Source organism: Lindgomyces ingoldianus (genome assembly GCF_010093535.1).
Source record: "Lindgomyces ingoldianus strain ATCC 200398 unplaced genomic scaffold BDR25scaffold_18, whole genome shotgun sequence".
In the NCBI taxonomy this organism is placed as follows: Eukaryota; Fungi; Ascomycota; class Dothideomycetes; order Pleosporales; family Lindgomycetaceae; genus Lindgomyces; species Lindgomyces ingoldianus.
In genome coordinates, this window is record NW_022985179.1 from 216,834 (window position 1) to 234,378 (window position 17,545).

The 17,545-nt window shown below is 45.5% G+C and overlaps 5 protein-coding genes across 5 annotated transcripts; 3 read left to right on the forward strand and 2 right to left on the reverse strand.

The window, feature by feature from the left end:
* Positions 1–54: 54 nt before the first annotated feature.
* On the forward strand, positions 55–1,819 carry BDR25DRAFT_262537 (ZIP zinc transporter-like protein). The gene is made up of 4 exons (XM_033686769.1): positions 55–265; positions 393–894; positions 941–1,556; positions 1,607–1,819. The coding sequence occupies exons 1-4, from the start codon at positions 125–127 to the stop codon at positions 1,620–1,622; spliced, it is 1,275 nt and encodes a 424-aa protein (XP_033546830.1). The 5' UTR covers positions 55–124; the 3' UTR covers positions 1,623–1,819.
* Positions 1,820–1,902: 83 nt separating this feature from the next.
* On the reverse strand, positions 1,903–3,484 carry BDR25DRAFT_355714 (uncharacterized protein; the record flags this gene model as incomplete). Its single annotated transcript, XM_033695506.1, has 9 exons — positions 1,903–2,039; positions 2,111–2,341; positions 2,368–2,432; positions 2,515–2,708; positions 2,809–2,870; positions 2,941–2,995; positions 3,069–3,098; positions 3,144–3,360; positions 3,393–3,484. The coding sequence occupies 9 exons, from the start codon at positions 3,482–3,484 to the stop codon at positions 1,903–1,905; spliced, it is 1,083 nt and encodes a 360-aa protein (XP_033546831.1).
* Positions 3,485–5,243: 1,759 nt separating this feature from the next.
* On the forward strand, positions 5,244–7,449 carry BDR25DRAFT_334534 (MFS general substrate transporter; the record flags this gene model as incomplete). The annotated part of the gene is made up of 2 exons (XM_033692942.1): positions 5,244–5,474; positions 5,546–7,449. The coding sequence occupies 2 exons, from the start codon at positions 5,244–5,246 to the stop codon at positions 7,073–7,075; spliced, it is 1,761 nt and encodes a 586-aa protein (XP_033546832.1). The 3' UTR covers positions 7,076–7,449.
* Positions 7,450–8,027: 578 nt separating this feature from the next.
* On the reverse strand, positions 8,028–10,750 carry BDR25DRAFT_355716 (uncharacterized protein; the record flags this gene model as incomplete). The annotated part of the gene is made up of 16 exons (XM_033695507.1): positions 8,028–8,075; positions 8,116–8,224; positions 8,260–8,595; positions 8,655–8,765; positions 8,788–9,003; positions 9,033–9,080; positions 9,108–9,194; positions 9,256–9,311; positions 9,355–9,681; positions 9,728–9,760; positions 9,794–9,886; positions 9,948–10,015; positions 10,090–10,196; positions 10,261–10,515; positions 10,566–10,576; positions 10,637–10,750. 16 exons carry the CDS (start codon positions 10,748–10,750, stop codon positions 8,028–8,030), a joined length of 2,019 nt encoding a protein of 672 aa, XP_033546833.1.
* Positions 10,751–10,861: 111 nt separating this feature from the next.
* On the forward strand, positions 10,862–12,484 carry BDR25DRAFT_355717 (uncharacterized protein; the record flags this gene model as incomplete). Its single annotated transcript, XM_033695508.1, has 10 exons — positions 10,862–10,915; positions 10,951–11,103; positions 11,142–11,227; positions 11,309–11,437; positions 11,499–11,711; positions 11,770–11,814; positions 11,884–12,061; positions 12,086–12,128; positions 12,164–12,389; positions 12,421–12,484. 10 exons carry the CDS (start codon positions 10,862–10,864, stop codon positions 12,482–12,484), a joined length of 1,191 nt encoding a protein of 396 aa, XP_033546834.1.
* Between the last annotated feature and the right edge of the window lie 5,061 nt (positions 12,485–17,545).

Below are 17,545 nucleotides of genomic sequence, written 5' to 3' on the forward strand. Positions count from 1 at the left end.
GACCCCCCAATTCAGCCCTACAGATATTTATGGACAGCTTGTCGCGACTCAACCCCCTGACCTAGTCCTCAGGTTTTGTCACAGCCAATTTATTTCGCGCAAGGATATACAAACAGTCGTCGTCATGGTTTCGCGACGACACAGGTCTCTCGTTTTCTTTTCGGTGTTTCTTGCTGTTTGGGCATGGAACGTGTCTGCAGAGCTGGGCAGGAGCGAGAAGGATGTCGGGGGGTTGAGCTTGTCGGAGATCGAAGAGAAGTTGCAGGTGAGCTAGAAGATTTATGTGTTTAATGTTTCTTGAAGGCATTGCGCTTTCCTCTTGGCTGGGACTATGTCAATGGCCTGCTGTCGCGTGCGCAGCCCAACTTTCTGCTTACCATGCACCCAAATAGGAGTGCCCTCTTGTGCAAGCCCTCAACGAACATAAAGTCGCCAACAACCCCACAACCTCAAGTATTGCTTCCCAAATATTCTCCTTCCTCTTCCCCGGCTCCCCGGCTGTCAACGCCATCCTTGCAACCCTCTACATCTCCGGCCCGCCCAACTTCCTGCTGGCGCTATGTCCGCCGAACATCGACCCTTCTTCGCTCTCCGTCATGGTAGCCTTCGCGGTCGGGGGACTGCTAGGAGACACTCTATTCCATCTGCTGCCTGAGATCTTCTTAGGAGAGGATGAGCATGACCAAGTCAAGTTCGTTATGGTGGAGCCGAATAAGAATCTTTTGCTTGGTGTGGCTATTATGGTTGGCTTTATCACGTTCGTGGCCATGGATAAGGGCTTGCGCATTGCAACAGGGGGCGAAGGCGGACACGACCATTCCCACGGCCATGCTCATTCCCATGCCCATGAGAAACCCGACGTCTCTGCGAAAACCTCTGGCGCTGAGCTGGACGGTAATATCCTCCTCTCCTTCCCCCAGCCCTCACTAACCCGCCGCAGGAACCTCATCTACCCTCCGCGCCCGCCCCTCTCCTTCCACCTCCGGCCTAACCCCACCACTTACCCCCCACTCCTCCTCCCCACCCTCTATTTCTAAGCCCCCATCCCCCTCTGTCAAGCTCTCCGGCTACCTCAACCTCATCGCCGACTTCACCCACAACATCACCGACGGTCTCGCCCTCTCCTCCTCCTTCTACGCCTCCCCCACCCTGGGCGCCACCACCACCGTCGCCGTGTTCTTCCATGAAATCCCGCACGAGGTGGGCGACTTTGCTCTGCTCATCCAATCCGGGTTTTCCAAACGTGCGGCCATGGGTGCGCAATTCGTGACTGCTGTTGGAGCGATGTTGGGGACTGGGATTGGGATTGCGGTGCAGGAGTTTGGTGGGAATTCAAATTCGGGATCAGTGGCCGGGGGTCGAGGACAAGGGTTGTGGGGTACGAGTTTGCAGTGGGGCGATATGTTGTTGCCATTTACGGCGGGGACGTTTTTGTATGTGGGGACTGTGGCTGTAATTCCGGAGTTGCTGGAGACGGGGCCAGATAAGGGGGTGGAGTTGAGGAAGACGGGGATGCAATTTTTGGCGATGGGGGCAGGCGCGGCCATTATGCTTGCGTGAGTTTCGTAATTATTTATGGGGTCATGGTTAGGCTAACAATTCGCAGGATTTCTTGGTCGTAGGTTTTTGGAAGGGCATTTGGTTCTTCTATCGGTCAACAGAGTATCGATTCAACCGCCGCATTAGACATAGACGGATGGAAAGACGCGCGAGCGTGGATTCTGGATAATAGTTTTCTGGCCGCAAGACACCTAGGCAGCAATTGGTGAGAGCTTGGGAGCCAAGCGGGAATATTCAGCGGAAAAGTAGGGACATGTACCGATAATTTAGGACCGAAATCGACACCCCCCCCCCCCCAATACTTCCAGTAACCCGGTCGCTTAAGCGATGAATTTCCTTTCGCTAAGCCCAGTCTAACCTTTCCTGTCTACTTGCGGTATCACGATAAACACACATGGCATTCCACCATTCATCCTGTCTCCTAAGTTTATGTTTGTTTGTTGCATTTATGCAGAAGAAAAATGACCCACCACCTGCATCTTTACACCCCATCTCCACAACCGAGCAAGTAGGCTTCCATTAAAGACTTGCGCATGTGTAGTACATGTACTAGTGGATATGGACATGGATTTCCCAATCGCCGATTCTGAAAAGGCACCAAGTATGTCAACGGTAGGCACTCGGGTTTCATTCAAGTACTCGGAGTTGAGGCGAGGAGTTGTTTGAGGTGATACCATGCATTTGGAAGGATGGCGAAGTCGTAGGTGAGTTGGAGTGGCGCGGAGTGGACTTGATTCTAGTATAGGGCTGTAGACGGCGGCTACCAGACTGGCTGAACTACCTCATAGAAAGATTTCGATATTCGACTAGTTGGATTAAATTGAGAACCAGAGGGTGGGGTTGGGGGTGGGGTTAGAAAGCTAATTTCGGGTCTTTTGTTGGGGTAGGTAAGTTTGTATGTCAGAAGGCAAGTATTAGGTATGCGCGTTGGTGGGTAGCTGAAGACTCTTGCACTTCGTATTCGGTCGTTGTATGTATGTCCCTTGAACCCTGGTCTTCAATGAAGCATGGTACTGCGCCGGCTTGGACGGGCGCGTCCATAAGGGGGCCATTGCATTGTGGGTATAACGGATACTGTGGGAAAGAGGTGGTGTGAAGCTTTTGGTGAAGCTTTTAGTGAAGCTTTCGGTAGGCGCAGAAATGAGGAGCTGGATTGATTGCTAAAGGAGTGTACCTAAGGGCCTCTATACGCAAAGAAGTGAGCTAGGCAGCATATGACTATAGCAAGCAGCAGTAGCTCCTGAATACGAGCAGGTGGTAGGGATCGGAGAGCTCCGTTACTGAAAACAGGTGACTATGGCTGAGGTTGGCTATACCGAGGTCGGCAAAGTAGGAGAAAAGAAATAGTACGTCTTGCTTAAGTCGGGCTTACAATCTCACCCTTTAGATCTATCCGGCTTGACTTGAAGATATAGAGGAAGAGAGTTAGAGGGAGCTAGGGAGAGTGGGGCAAGGTGGAGACACCGAGTAATTAGAGAGCTAGAAAAAAGCTAAAATAAAATAAAAACCGTGGAAAGAGTTGGAGAGCTTGAGAGGAACTTCGTGCGCATCAATCAACTGCATGCAGTCCATAGAGCCCCTACAAACCACTGTTGACTATTTTCCCCCGAGTCCTTCCACAGTAGCAGTCGTTGTGTCAGCTGCGCCTGCCGCCAGTAGTTGGGGTTCAAAAACGCGAGAAATACATGACTAGCTGTCACCAGGTGGGCGGAATGCAAGGCCCGATATCCAACAAGGAAACCTGCACTGATTTCGGGACTTTGGGGTTTGAGGTGGTCAAGGTTATGATGCAATGCATATCTTGAACAGAACTGCCATGTATTTTGGAATACCGAAAGGCGTTCTCTAGTCGGCGAAACGAGGTGCGGGAATTAAGAAGACTGCTGAGTGGATAGAATTTTTTGTGAAAGCGTAAATCAGACATTAGCATATTCTGTTTGCCGTGAGTCCTGCAGGAACACACAGCAATACGTGCACATGCAATGAGTCGTGTATCCATTTAAATGTAGCACAATATGAAATGGTAGATGAGAAGACGGGATTGCTAGCTAGGTTGGCTTAGTTGAAGTGTGGGATTTGAATTCAGTTTGGCTCCTCTGTCAAGAGCACCTCGCTTTGCGATGTTGTTAAGAGATCTCAGTACTCGTGCGGGAAGGCTGCCGATGTAGGAAAGATAGGTCGTCGGTTCGATAGGGAAGGGTGATGATGGGCAGCAACTAACGATGGCTTCGGAATACTTCTGTATAATTCTGATATCCAGCGCGACAGAGGCCAGGGGAGAAAATTTGAATCCAGGATTCCAATTAGCAGATCATCGGATCTAGGGAAGTTCACTGCGCTGACGAGTCAGTCTGACATTTCCAGGAAACATGAAAAGAATTCTAGAGCCGCAATACATACTTCCAACTCGCGAGTTAAAAATATCACATTTATCCCCGAGTCTAGACTCACTTCATCCTCCCACGTGCAGAAACACTCTCGCTCTTTCCGTGCCCAAAACACACAAGGATGTCGGCGATGCCAGCTGGATACCAAATGAGGCTGGCTACCGTGGCTGAACGCCTCATCCATGATTGGCCCAAAACCGTCCAGATCCATCCAGCGCCTCTGGAATTCAGCCTCATTCGCCAATTTTTCCCACGCCATCGATCGCTTGGATGCGCATTGCTGTTTTTCCCTCTTCGTTCGCAAGCCGCGAGACTCAAGGCAGCCCAGCGTCAACTTCAGCCCTACAATCAATCTTTAGCACTGCAACACCCCCCGGCCTATTATGCGAAGCTTGGGGATTTGAGGTTAGTGGAGAGAGTGTTGGAAGATTACCCTTGAACGGAGACGCGGTTGCGAGATGCGTGGCAGTACTTAGCTGGGAGTAGGCTGGCTGAGGCGAGGTGATGGGTGCGTGTGTGTATCCGCTCAATGTTCACGGGTGTTCATACATGTAGGGAGTCTGGATGGGACAGACTTCAATAGTGGTGTTTCTTGTGTTTTTCTCCCATCTTCCTTTAGAGTTTCTTTCTCTCTCTACTTAATTGCTGTCTTGTATAAGCCAATGGATATTTTCACTCGACCATGATCTATTCTGCATAACCACGCAGGGGTGTCCATAGGCACTCCATTCGAATTGTCAAGGAATCGGCTCTGAAAAGGTGGTTACCGTGAAGAATCGGCCATCCGACATCGACAACCTCGAATCTGCGGGTCTTTAAGCTTGACATCTCTTAAGGCGCCAAACTTTGGATACGCTTCGGCACACTCAACAAAATTCCACGAAGATACAAGTATTTTGGTCCAAATTCTAGCTCTTTAAGCCCCGCGATCGTGAAATCTGCCGAATTCATCCTACCCCGTCCGACACATCTTACGACAGTCTTCAGTGACTAGGACTCTAAGCGTTTGGTGCTTCAATGGATCCCCCTTCCGATCCAAGGAGTCCACTCCAATGTTGCTCCCGCTCCCGCTCCCACTCTGTTGAGGGCCAGAATCCCATAAGAGGAATGGAATATGATGGAAACGGAACGTCGCATGCCCGAGATTCTGGCCGGACCGATTTTTCCAACTCAAGAGATACCGTGCTTGGTTACCCCGAGAAGCCCAGAGAGGAAAGTGAGGACTACATAAGGGACACTATGGAATTGACAGAGAATAGCGCATCGAGAGAGCAAGCTCATCATATCGCAGCTGAGATGTCTTCTTCCTGTCCCTCTCACGCTTCGTCTATATCCGCACTCGAAGCCGAAGTCGAGGAGAAGTCAGAGGAGGTCAGTGGGGAGGAAACAGAGGATGAGCCGGAAAAAGAGAAGCTAGAAAAAGAGAAATTCAGGCCGGGATGGAGGTTCCATACGATATTCGGGTGCTTGTGCTTGATGATGTTGGTTGTTGCTTTGGATGCCACAACTCTGAGTGTCGCGCTGCCAGTACGTTAATTTGCTTTTCATGGCAGACCGAAAGCCCTCTCTCCGACCATATACTTACTTTAACCACACAGGTTATATCCAGCTCCCTTCATGGAACAGCCCTGACAACGTTCTGGGCTGGAACTTCGTTCCTCCTGTCCTCCACCGTCTTCCAACCCACCCTCAGTTCATTATCCCATATCTTCGGTCGCCTTCCTCTGATTCTGTTCTCTCTAGTAGTCTTCACAGCGGGATGTATAACAGCCGCCTTATCAGCCTCCTTCACAGTCCTCATTCTCGGGCGAACGGTGCAGGGTGTTGGCGCCGGCGGTCTCATCGTTCTTTCCGAGGTGGTGATTACCGATCTTGTGCCATTACGAGAACGAGGGAGTTTCTACGGATACATGAGCGCAACATGGGCGGTCGGTAGTGTCTGTGGGCCATTGGTTGGTGGTGTCTTTGCAGGTTCGAAGTCTGCACACGAGATGAATGGAGGAGAGAAAGGAGGATACGGTGGCTGGCGCTGGATATTCTGGCTCAACATTCCAATCGCGGTCGTGGGGCTTGTCATACTCCCAGTTGTGCTTCGTCTCCAGAAGCCTATGCATGGATTTAGTGTGAAAGAGAAACTCAAGAGCGTGGATTGGATAGGTGCGGTCTTACTCACAGGATCAACGACTGCCATCCTGATGCCGGTTACTTGGGGAGGCATCCAATACTCCTGGTCAAACTTCCGCACTCTTCTTCCTCTCCTCCTCGGCTTGATTGGTTTCGTAGGCTGGATAGCGTACGAGATATACACCCAACACCCCAATCCCTTGATTAAGATGCAAATCTTCAGTAACCGTACAGCGGCAGCATCTTACTTTGGCATACTGATCCAAGGAATAATCCTGTGGTGCCTACTCTACTACCTTCCTCTTTATTACGAAGCTTGTCACTCCCTGTCTCCTCTCCGTGCTGGCTTGGCCATTCTCCCCGAGACACTGACCGTCGCTCCAGTAGCGTTCATCGCAGGAATCGCAATCTCTAAGGTTGGGGTTTATAGATGGTGTATCTGGCTTGGGTGGTCGCTCGCCATTCTCGGCCTTGGGGTGATGTGGCTGCTTGACGAGAACACCTCCACCAAGATGTGGGTTGGAATAAACCTGATACCAGGTATTGGAATCGGGCTGTTATTTCCAGGGCTTGAGTATGCGACTCAGGCAGCGGCTGGTCAAAAAGATGTTGCTGATGCTGCAGCTATGTACAACTTCATCCGCGCTTTCGGTCAAGGTATTGGCGTAGCTGTCGGCGGTTCGATCTTCCAAACACAGCTTAAGCGAAAACTGTTGGCTTTTCCGGCGGTAGCGGGGGTCGCAACTAAGTACGCAAACGATGCCGCCAGCCTGATTGAGCTCATGAAAGCAATGGACATGGAAGATAGGAACGGCGTGAGAGAGGCATTAGAAAAAGGCTACGCAGACAGTTTGAAGATGGTTTGGGCTGTGATGGCCAGCTTGGCGGGATTGGCCCTTTTGGTGAGTTTATTCACGCGGGAGCTGGGGATTGACGAGGAGTTGGAGAGTAAACAAGGCTTAAAAAGGACGCCCGGGCAGTGGGAGGATAAGGCGGAGGTGTAACTGGGTCTCTGGCTGTTTCGAAGCCTACGTAGCAATCGTCGAGCGCAGCGCCGGAACGTTTCTAGACACCAATTGAGAACTACTTCCACTACTAACTCTTTATTGGTCATAAATAAGTTCACTGAAGTAAGCTGCATAATATCTCAAATCCGATGCATGTCGTCCGAAACCTTCATTGGGGTCGATTATTCCATTGGTAATTAGTATTGCAAGAACGCAAGGATGGATGTGCTGCATGGAGAGGACCCCGGAAAGAAAGTTAGGTTCAACATCCATTTCAGGGCAACCGCAGAGCTTCCGGCTGGGAATGTGATTAACGCGAAGAAAAAGAGGTACAACGAAACAGAGATGGTCGATCAAATTAGTGCTTGGCAAAATACTAAAAGCCACTCTCTTGCCTGCAAGTGTTCGAATATCGTTGAAGGGGGGACAAAGAAGAAGCAACATTTCTCACGTCAGATTTCTAAGTGATGACTTCTTCTGAATGAAGGACTTCAACAGAGAGAGTTTAGACGGGTCCGGTACCAGCATATTACCTAATACAGACACATGGAGATGGAACCTTGATTCAATGATTTAGATGCGCTGAGCAGCACGTTGACGAATTCGAGAGGGGGTGCTAGAAGCAATTGGAGATGGCAGTCTAATTGTCGGGGAAAAGTCGCGATTGGGTTTCAAATCAAACAAAACGAAGGAATGGCCCTTGCCGGGTTAGCCCAGAAGTGGGCAGTTGAGGTATCCGAATGCAGCCGGTGTCACCGGATAGAGTAAATTGCACTCTGGAGGCCTCTTCAATCCTTCTAGTGATAGCGCAACTGTGGTGTGACCTTGGTCCTTCCAGATTGGAAATTGCTGATTCCAGCCCTAATTACCTGACAAAAAAGAGGACTGCAAAATTCAAAGAGGAATAGACAAATGCACTTAAACTCACCTGAGGTTTATAGGTCCGTGTTCACATCCCGGTACAGATCGATCCAGCCCACTGCGACCAGGAGCAGCCCTGGAAGATCGCGGCGCACACGTGATCAAGATATTCTCACGGCCCAGGAAGCGGTCTCATGGATGTCATTCGCTTTTCCAGTTCCTAGGATGCGTATTTTCTTCTTTCGGAGTGCATTGCGCCTGTTGGTAATTGCTCTACCAATCCCTCTTGATGATGACCATCCTCTCTCTAATCCGTAGACACTCCTCCATATTCCCTCGGCTTGCGGACCTCGAGACTCTTACGAAGGCGGCTTCCATGGTTGCAAAGTCCACTTTGAAAGGAACCTCTTAAACAAATTGGCGAGCATGCTCCTGTCCACGACTCGATAGCCGTTAAACTTCGGGTCCTCTTTCGCTTCATGGATCGTCGCTTCCTGCCGAAACCCTGCGTCATATTGCGAGCGCAGCCACCGTCGCACAGCCATAATCTCGCGAACAAGAGGCCTTGCTGTTCGCTTTCGAGCAATTTCGCGAGAGAACCCCAGTCCTGAAGTGGGACAGAAATAGCAATTCCACTCGGACTTAAGAGAGAGAGCCTGGGTGTCGGGTTACGGCCCCAACCTAAAACCTTCACACTAGTTTCCGATTGGTCGACCTGGTTCCTTCGGTGAATTTGCTTTTCCAAATACGAAATGTTGGATTCCGGATACGGGTGTGAGGCACGAAAAGTTCGAACCTATTCGTTACTGGCGAATTACCATGTAGTCTGAAGTCATTTTGAGTTGGACAGTGATATCAGGTTTGATGCAGCAGTGTCAGAATCGCCAAGTTTTAGAGATAGTTCGAGCCATGCCGGCTTACCGGGGTGGAGTTCAATTCCTATGGCATACATAGGAGGGGGCTTAGAAGGCCGAAGTGTTTTACGAATCTGCAGGTGCTTCGGTACCTTAAATCCTGAAACGCTTCGTGACTTTCTTCTGGTCTTGTCGTCTGATTTCTCTTGCCTCAGCCGCATCATTTCCCCGCAAGCCACGCATCCCTCAAAACTACCTCATTCCCAGATCTAGCGGCTTCACGTTTGCTTCCGAATCCAGCGTTCTTCCTTCACGATTCTGCAAAGTTGAGATCAAATTTCTGTGCTTCGACCCAACCCAACCATGAAGACGCCACGAGGTGGCGTTGTCGCCGTCCTGTTCTTCCTCGGGCTCGCAGCCTTCTACTACAGAATAATGCCGTATCTTTCTTCAACAACGGACTTCATCACTTCATCTATCGTATCGAGCCTCCAGAAGTCATCGCCGCCGGCGAGCTTCTGTACCAAGGTTATTGGAGATAACATCTGCTGTGCTCTTCACTTGAAAGCTGAGCCCTGCCTGGACGAATGTCGGAAGTCGTTCCTGGACCGCGCGACATTCAACCCGACTGAAGAATATGACCAATGTATTGATGAGTGTTTGGCTATGTATCAGACAACATGTGCAAGGAGTGGCGGAGAAAACGCCGGGGTGGAAAAGAGAGACTTCTTGGATGTCGAGAAAGACAGCAAAGTTAGAAGACCGGGCCGTCGACGACGGCTTCTGACCTGAAGGAGCTCTCCCATTCAACGTCGCATCTAGCTCATATCGAAACGGTTCACGTCGTTGACAGTTCCAAAAGCGGGTGAGCCATTCACCAAGGCTGAACTGGCAACCACCATCGGTCATGCCAGCAACAGGTTTCTAAGAAGACCGGAATTCCCCAATCAGCTTTGATCAAAAATACCTCATGGTCGCATTAGTCTATCTCTACACTCACCCTGAGATGAAATACGGCGTCTGGAGACGGCTGTAAGGCCGTTGTCATCATCTTTCCGCAGCTCCTACCGCTCACGTCCTCACGATACCCGATCTAGTTGTGGCTGGTTACATATGCCAGCTTTCATGACTGCCACTCAGATATGAATTCTGACGTCGAGCCCCGAAAGCAATAGCGTCAAGCAGCTGCGGACACAGCGGTCACCTTGCTGGCCAAGCACGACTCGCACCATTCGTTACGGGGACTTGCTTAATTTTCTAGCGACCTTGAAAGCTGTTATTAGGATGAGAATATACTTGGTCTACTGGGACACGAGGCTTTCGGAAAGAGGGGTATTGAAGGAAGGCCGTTCAAAAAGAGAAGGACCCAAAAGATGAAGGTGTAACGCAGATGGCTCACGAACCTTATTGATACCCACCACGCTCCCATGCTTCCTTTTTATGAATGTATCTTCACTACCTCAATACATCGAATCTTTAGATAATATTAGTGAATCTGCTGTGAGATGTGAGGAAAGTGAGGAGCCAAGATCGATGGAGGACCTCCCGATACGTCGGAACCATTTTAGTAACCACCGTGGAGCATCTACCAGAGGCAACAATGCTTGTGCGGAGTATTTTTGGGCGGGAGAGAATCGTCCCCAGGCCAGTTCCCTTGGCGTTGGCTCCAGGTCTTTTATCGTGCCCCCTGTCTTACATGCACGAAGATACAGAAGTCTTGACCTAGCAAACGGAAAGGGGAAACCTTAGAAAGGTAAGGGTAGTGTTATGACCGGTGTGATGGCTAGGGAAGGAGAAGATTAAAGGATAAGGGAGGATTAAAAGTGAGCGTAGGTTGCTGGACCTTGCTTTTGCGTTTAAGGCTGACGTCGTCGATTCCCCACCTAGGCAGCTCAGGAAAGCCCGATTTCAACACTCCAGCATTTGCTTCCATCTTCCACATATCACATGCGACCATCGATGCACCCCGCGGAACTATTCTCCTGTTTCTAGCTACAACATCGCCATATATTCCTATCCTAATACAGCAAACCTAGCGACTAAATCACACAAATTAGGAATAATCCCGATGAACCTTGCCAACGATCTCCTAAAAAGGAAGACCGGATACAGCATCAGAGAAGTCCTGCGGAACGTAGAAATCTCCAGGATATTTAGGAGGAGAATTTGTCCCCAGGTCGTCTCTCCGAGGTCACATTTCCAAAACTACTTTATAATCATCTCTTCCTATCTCCTGCCGTAATGTTTTCGTATTCCTCAACACCAAGCCATCATCTTCAACGTGAGCAACGAAAATCTAATCTCAGTCATGTTAGCACAGGCCCCAGTTCTTAGCTAATATCCTGAAGGCCACCATTGGATACTATAGCTTCTCGAATATCCGCTATGCTCAGCCTTCCATCAAAACGCTTCGGCTCAGATCACCAGTGACTTTGTGATGCTTTTAGTAAGCGCAGAGATGAGGAACTAAGTTGATTGCTAAAAGAGTGTACCTAGTGGTCTATATATATGCAAGAAAAAGGGTAAGTCTTGGTAACATGCGACTATCGTGTGAGCCATGCGCGACTACTGCAAACAGACTCCCACTGGTATTTCCACAGAGATCAATAATGGATCCATTGGTCGTATCTGTCCTTAAGCATCAGTGTCTTGGCATCTAATTGCTACTTCATTTGTTCCTTATATCTTCTCGAATCCCCTTTTAGTTACAGTGCTATGGCGGACTCCATTCCTAAGCTTCCCCCGACCGTGAGCTATAATCCGCGAATGACCGAGGATTGTCCTTTCTCGGATGTCATCGTTCCGAAACAGTTATTTGAGGGACTTCGGAGGCTACTGTTCTCAACTATGAATGTCACATTCTCAATCGTCAATATTTTGACTAATGGCAATGATCGAATATCTTCGGAGGCGGATATGTCGCAGGGGAGAAATCGGCCAAGGCAAGTTCGGCCCAGTAACTTTCTTCGACGCTAGCAATGACCAAATGCTGTGGGTTGCAATCAAATATCATCTCGGGACGTTTAGCTAGAGTGGAGGGCTCACTATCCAGGCTGGCAAATACGCAAATGTTGCACTTTATGACTAGAGGCTCACCTCTCAATGGGTGGGCGACAACATCCACCGTTTCGGTGGAGATAAGCATCGGGTAACAGTTCTCGGTAAATCCGCTGACGCTGGCTCGGTAATACACCATATTACGGCATTTAGTGGAGCGCGAGTTGAGAAGGAGCATCGACTATTTCAGAAGGCATCCCTTTTCGCTGCTGTTTCACATCCGAACAACCTCTAGTATTCCGGCGCAGCTCCTCCAGAAATTCATTCAATCGTTAGGCGTCAAATATAGAAGAGCCGCGAAACCTCACTTCAGTAGCCCTCATTCTAGTATATATACATCAAATTGACAACACGCTATATGGCTGCAATCTCTACGGTCCAATCATAGATGGAGATATCGCCCCGGCTATTCCAAGGACTCGCTTGAAAGAGAGTCGCTTTGATCGCGATCTCTACGTTATGGTAGGCCACGACTCGAATCAAGGGTTGACCTTCACAAGCCCACAGGCCAACACGTCCATGACCCTTACGATATCTCTGTATGAGCTATTTCCTGTTGCCGAAGGGTAGGGCGGCCGACTACATCTTCAGCGATCTTCATGCATCCGCCTTTGATGGCTCGAGAGGTTATTAGATGGAGACGTATAGAGCAATTCAGCAAGGGGTTAAGACCATGTGAGGAATGATTGCCTCAGAATGGTCAACCATTTTCTCACTTTCCCCGCGGCATAACTTCTGTTCCTTCCTCGTGGCCGGCGCATCCATCACTGTTCTAGGGCTTTCAACGACTACTCTAAAATTTTGTCACGATACCGAAATAACTTCCTCTGTTCTCTCGTCTGTCATGTTTTGATGTTCGAATTCCCCTTGCGACCCGGCAAACACGTTCATCCGCTTGCTAACACCATCTACGACTAGGGTTAAGTACGGGGGGTATCGGCCCTTCAGCACAAAAGGATATATGAATACATGCAACCTCCGACATCTCGTTTGATCCCTATCACACACCAGAGGGTGGTGCGGAAGATCTCGGCGCAATTGCCGATTTCATTGCTTAGCCTCTCAAACGGTTTTAGAATTGACCATGACGCCGACATCATTATTGTAACGGCGCAGGCAAGACAATGGGTCCGAATGCGGTAGGAATCCACTCAGAGGCATATGGGAGTGCGTGGGGACTCAATGACCTGGGAATTCTATTGACACCTATAGGCCTTGTACAGAGGATATCAGAAAACTACTAAGCTAGCTACAGGGGAGGTGCGACTAAATACTTGGGGGAATAGGGGTAACAGCAGGGGGCAGGGCAGGGGCAGAGCTAATACAAGGGCCTTCTAGAGGTTCTAGGCCGCCTAAGATAGAACAATTTATAAGAATTGTTACACTACTCCCCCCTTTGTAGACTAATAGTCCTTATTAGCAGTAATTAGAGTAGAAGTATTGCTATTATATTCTTTACTTTCTTAAACTAAAACTAGTCTGATTTAACTAGGTGTCCTTGCTCTAAGTATTCCTTTGCACTGCTAGTAGTGTCCTCTAAAACTAAACGCTATGCGTGCACACCCGCTCTAATAGTAATCTGTATAGATGCCTAGCCTATTAATAATTAAGGCTTACTATTTGTTCCTTGCTATCTGTGCAGTTATTAATTATTAGAGTAGTAGAGGTAAATTTAGTAGTTAGAGATAATTTAGATAGGTGTCAGATTGAAGCACTGTTTCTAGGCTTCCTGAGATGAATGATGGGTTTGGATATGATGTATGGGATGATGATTTATTGTCTTGATTTATCGATCCTTTTTCTGCTCTACTCGTGTTGCTCGGCTTTTTGTTTTGCCGATCCGAGTCCCTCGCGCACTTGCCCTATGCGCGACCAGCTTGCAACATGCTGCAATTTGCTGCAAAATGCTGCAAAATGCTGCAAAATGCTGCAACATGCTGCAAAATGCTGTAAAATGCTGCAACATGCTGCAACATGCTGCAAAATGCTGCAATTTGCTGCAACATGCAGCAATTTGCAGCAACATACTGTTCGAGCTTATTGCTCGTACTATGTAGCAGCTTTCGTCAAGCGTTCCTCCTGTCTTGACAGTAGGTGCGCATATCTGACAATAGGATAACTAGGTTCTTCTTATAGATCCTCCTCTCTAAATTGTACGCTATAAGGTAGGCTACTATAGCTTTAAAGAAGTTTACCTAGGTATGTTTAAAACTATAGTTTAGTATCTACAGGCTAGAATAAAGCTTCTTTTATAGGTAAAAGAACTAATCTAACTAGGATACTATTCTCTTAATAGCTGCACTAATAAAGCGCGCTTTAAATATAGAAAATAACTCTTCTTTATTTATCTTAAGAGTCTAAAATGCTTATTACGCCCTAGTTTCTTTTTAGCTAGTAATAAAATAAGCTTATAAAAGCTTTATTATATCTTCTACACTTTTAAACTAAAACTAGTTTAATTTAGCTAGATATCCTAGCTCTAGATAATCCTTTGTAATACTAGCTATGTGTCTCTATATTAACGCTATGTGTATGGGCTTACTCTAATAGTAATCTAAATTAACGTTAAGTCTGTCTATAATAAAGGCTTACTATTATTTAAATATAAGTTCTTTACTGTCTGTAAATATCTTAATCTTAAGCATATGTTTAGTAAAGTAAATTTAACAAGTCTAAAGAGTGTCTAAAAAGTCTCTTGCACTTAGAGTAGCAAAAGTAGTACAGGCGTTATTAGAGGTAATTGTAACAGCGTAGGCAAGACAATAGGTCTAAATGCAGTAGGAATCCACTTAGAGGCATATAGGTGTGCGTGGGGACTTAGAACCTAGGAATGCCATTAACACCTATAGGCCTTGTACAGAGGATATTAGAAAACTACTAAGCTAGCTAAGGGGGAGAGGTGCAACTAAATACATAAGGGAATAGAGGTAACAGCAGAGGGCTGGGCAGAGCTAGGGCCAGGTCAGGGTCGAGGCTGATACAAGGGTCTTCCAGAGGTTCTAGGCCGCCCGAGATGGAACGATTCATGAGGATTGTTATAGTAATTTAGTAGTTAGTAAAAGTTAACTAGTAGTTCTTAGCTAAATTAGCTGCTTAAGTTACGCTTATAGTTAAGTAATCTAATTATTAATAGATATGCTGCTAGAGGTTAACTTTAAATTAGATAGGAGTATAGCTTTAGATTCTACTTAGCTAGAGTGTAATTTAATTTTAGAATTAAGGGCTAGTTAGTTAGACATTAGCAGTTGCCTCTAATTTTAATAGGTTATTAGTAGTCTCTAAGTTTCTACCTTAACACACTCTACATAACTTTTCTAAAGACAATTCTAATTACAGGGGATAGGAAGTTCTAAACCTAAAGGCTTTAGGTAATAGAAGGTTTCTAGTATCCTGTCTATATAACTAAGTAGTTTAATATAATAGTATGTAAAGATTACAACTTAAACTAAATTAGACATGTCTTAGGCTTAGACATAGTTAAACAAACAATCTTTGTAATATTATAATAAGGCTGTTACTAGCAAAAGCAAGTTTTCTAATATAATGTAACAGCGCAGGCAAGACAATAGGTCTAAATGCAGTAGGAACCCACTTAGAGGCATATAGGAGTGCGTGGGGACTTAATGACCTGGAATTCTATTAACACCTATAGGCCTTGTACAGAGGATATTAGAAAACTACTAAGCTAGCTATAGGGGAGGTGCGACTAAATACTTAGGGGAATAGGGGTAACAGCAGGGGGCAGGGCAGGGTAGGGGCCGATACGAGGGCCTTCCGGAGGTTCCGGGCCAGCCAAGATGGAACGATTCATGAGAATTGTTACAATTATACAGATAAGCCTTTTAAAAGTCTTTGCCTGCTCCAAAAACGCTACAATCTTAGCGCAAACCTTAGAGATTCTTAATCCCTAATTTAGATTAAATTTTAAGAGATTTCTAGCTATACTATAATTTATTTTATCTCTACATAGCGCCTAATCACAATATCGCTACTTAAGCTTTAGTTGTTGCCTTTAAATTGCCATCTGTAGGCAAAACTACCTAACAGGTTGTCTTAATTACTAGACTACTAAAGCGCAGTATTAATAGCATCTACAACTAAGCAATTAAGCGTAAGTTTAATTCTAACGCTGTCTCTCTTATTTTAAAAGACAAATATCTTAAAGATGCTCTCTAATCCAGCTGTCTAAATAAGTAGACAAGCGAGGTTTAGCAATCTCTCACCTAGAAGGTACGCGTTGACTGATATAGCTGTGAGAAGACATGTGCTAACCTTGCTAGCAAGCATAGCTAGAAGTTTATTAGGCTTAAAGGTGGTAATGAGTACAAAGAGAGAGAGATTACATCTAGAGAAGGCATTTGCTTGTTCGCCTAATTTGAAATATAGCTTTTTTAGTGCCTTAGCGTGGGCAAAGACTTTTAAAAGGCGTATCTGTATGCTAAGCCTATTGTTTTTAATTCCGCTAAGGCTCTAGCTAGCTGTAGGATCTAGGTGGAACACCTTTCAAATCTCTATTAATCACGGTACATCTTGCCAAGCCTTTTCTCTTATTAGTTTAAAAAACAGCTAGATTAATTTCTAATTAGCCTATAACTAAAACTTTTTACTACTACTATCAATTCTTTTAATTTTTAAAGCAAATAAATATATTTTACTAGGTTTATTACTATATTTTAGATAGTTTAATGTAATATTATAATGCTATGTTTTATTATTAGTAGGCTAAAGTTTACCTTTTTATTACTATTTATAGTTTACAGGTGTTGCTAAGCTAGAATTAGTGTGTTAGTGTTTATATTCTAGTACTATTCTTTTTTTTACAGTTATATCTATCTAATTCTAGCTAGATATTTATAGATATCTACTAACACTATTACTTAGGCTTAATATGTCTTTCTAGCCTTACTATAAGAAATGTTAAACTTATTACTTATTATCTAACTTTGCAACGAACTAACACAGTGCTCTATATAAACATTATTAGTAGTATAGAAGAGTTATTTATTTATATTTTTTTTATTATTACTAAATTATTCTAGAAAAAATAATGCGCTTTTTAAAAAATTAATTCTAACTTACTAATATAAAGAGTATAGTATAATGCTTATAGAGAGTAATTTTTTATTACTAATAAATATAAACTATATCTTTTACCTTTTTATATTTAATTATGTTTAATTTTATTTTAATTAGTTATATTTTTTTTAATAACTATCTACACTTACTTTTTTTATTTATGTAAATATTAATTAGTTTACTTTAACTTTTACAACTTTATTTTATTTATTTATTTAAACCTTTAACTTTAGTTAACTCCTCTGCTATTTACTCTGTTTTAATATACTTTATGTCTGTACACAGCAGCAGCGTTGCGGCCTGGATACAAGCGATCGCGCACGAGCAGGATCACGTATCTATGTTACATAATGCTTGTGCGTAAACCTCTATGCGCAAACATCTAAATATCCCTCTTTTCCTCTAAATAAAGGAAAGATAAGAGTAATAAAACTAAAAACATGTTACTTTTACCTTACTTACTTTATACACTATGCACACTATACACTACTCTTACTTTTACTACTTAAGCGCTTATACTATAAGCAGCTAGCTATTAGAGCTTATTTAACACTAATTAGTAGTTAATTTAATTAACTATAAATTAGTAAAAGTAATAATAAAGTACTTACACTTTATA

Bases quoted from the DNA above. Each gene is read 5' to 3' on its own strand.
- BDR25DRAFT_262537 (XM_033686769.1), top strand. From the start codon at position 125: ATGGTTTCGCGACGACACAGGTCTCTCGTTTTCTTTTCGGTGTTTCTT. The intron at 266-392 runs GTGAGCTAGAAG...GCACCCAAATAG, and splicing joins AGATCGAAGAGAAGTTGCAG to GAGTGCCCTCTTGTGCAAGC. The intron at 895-940 runs GTAATATCCTCC...AACCCGCCGCAG, and splicing joins CTCTGGCGCTGAGCTGGACG to GAACCTCATCTACCCTCCGC.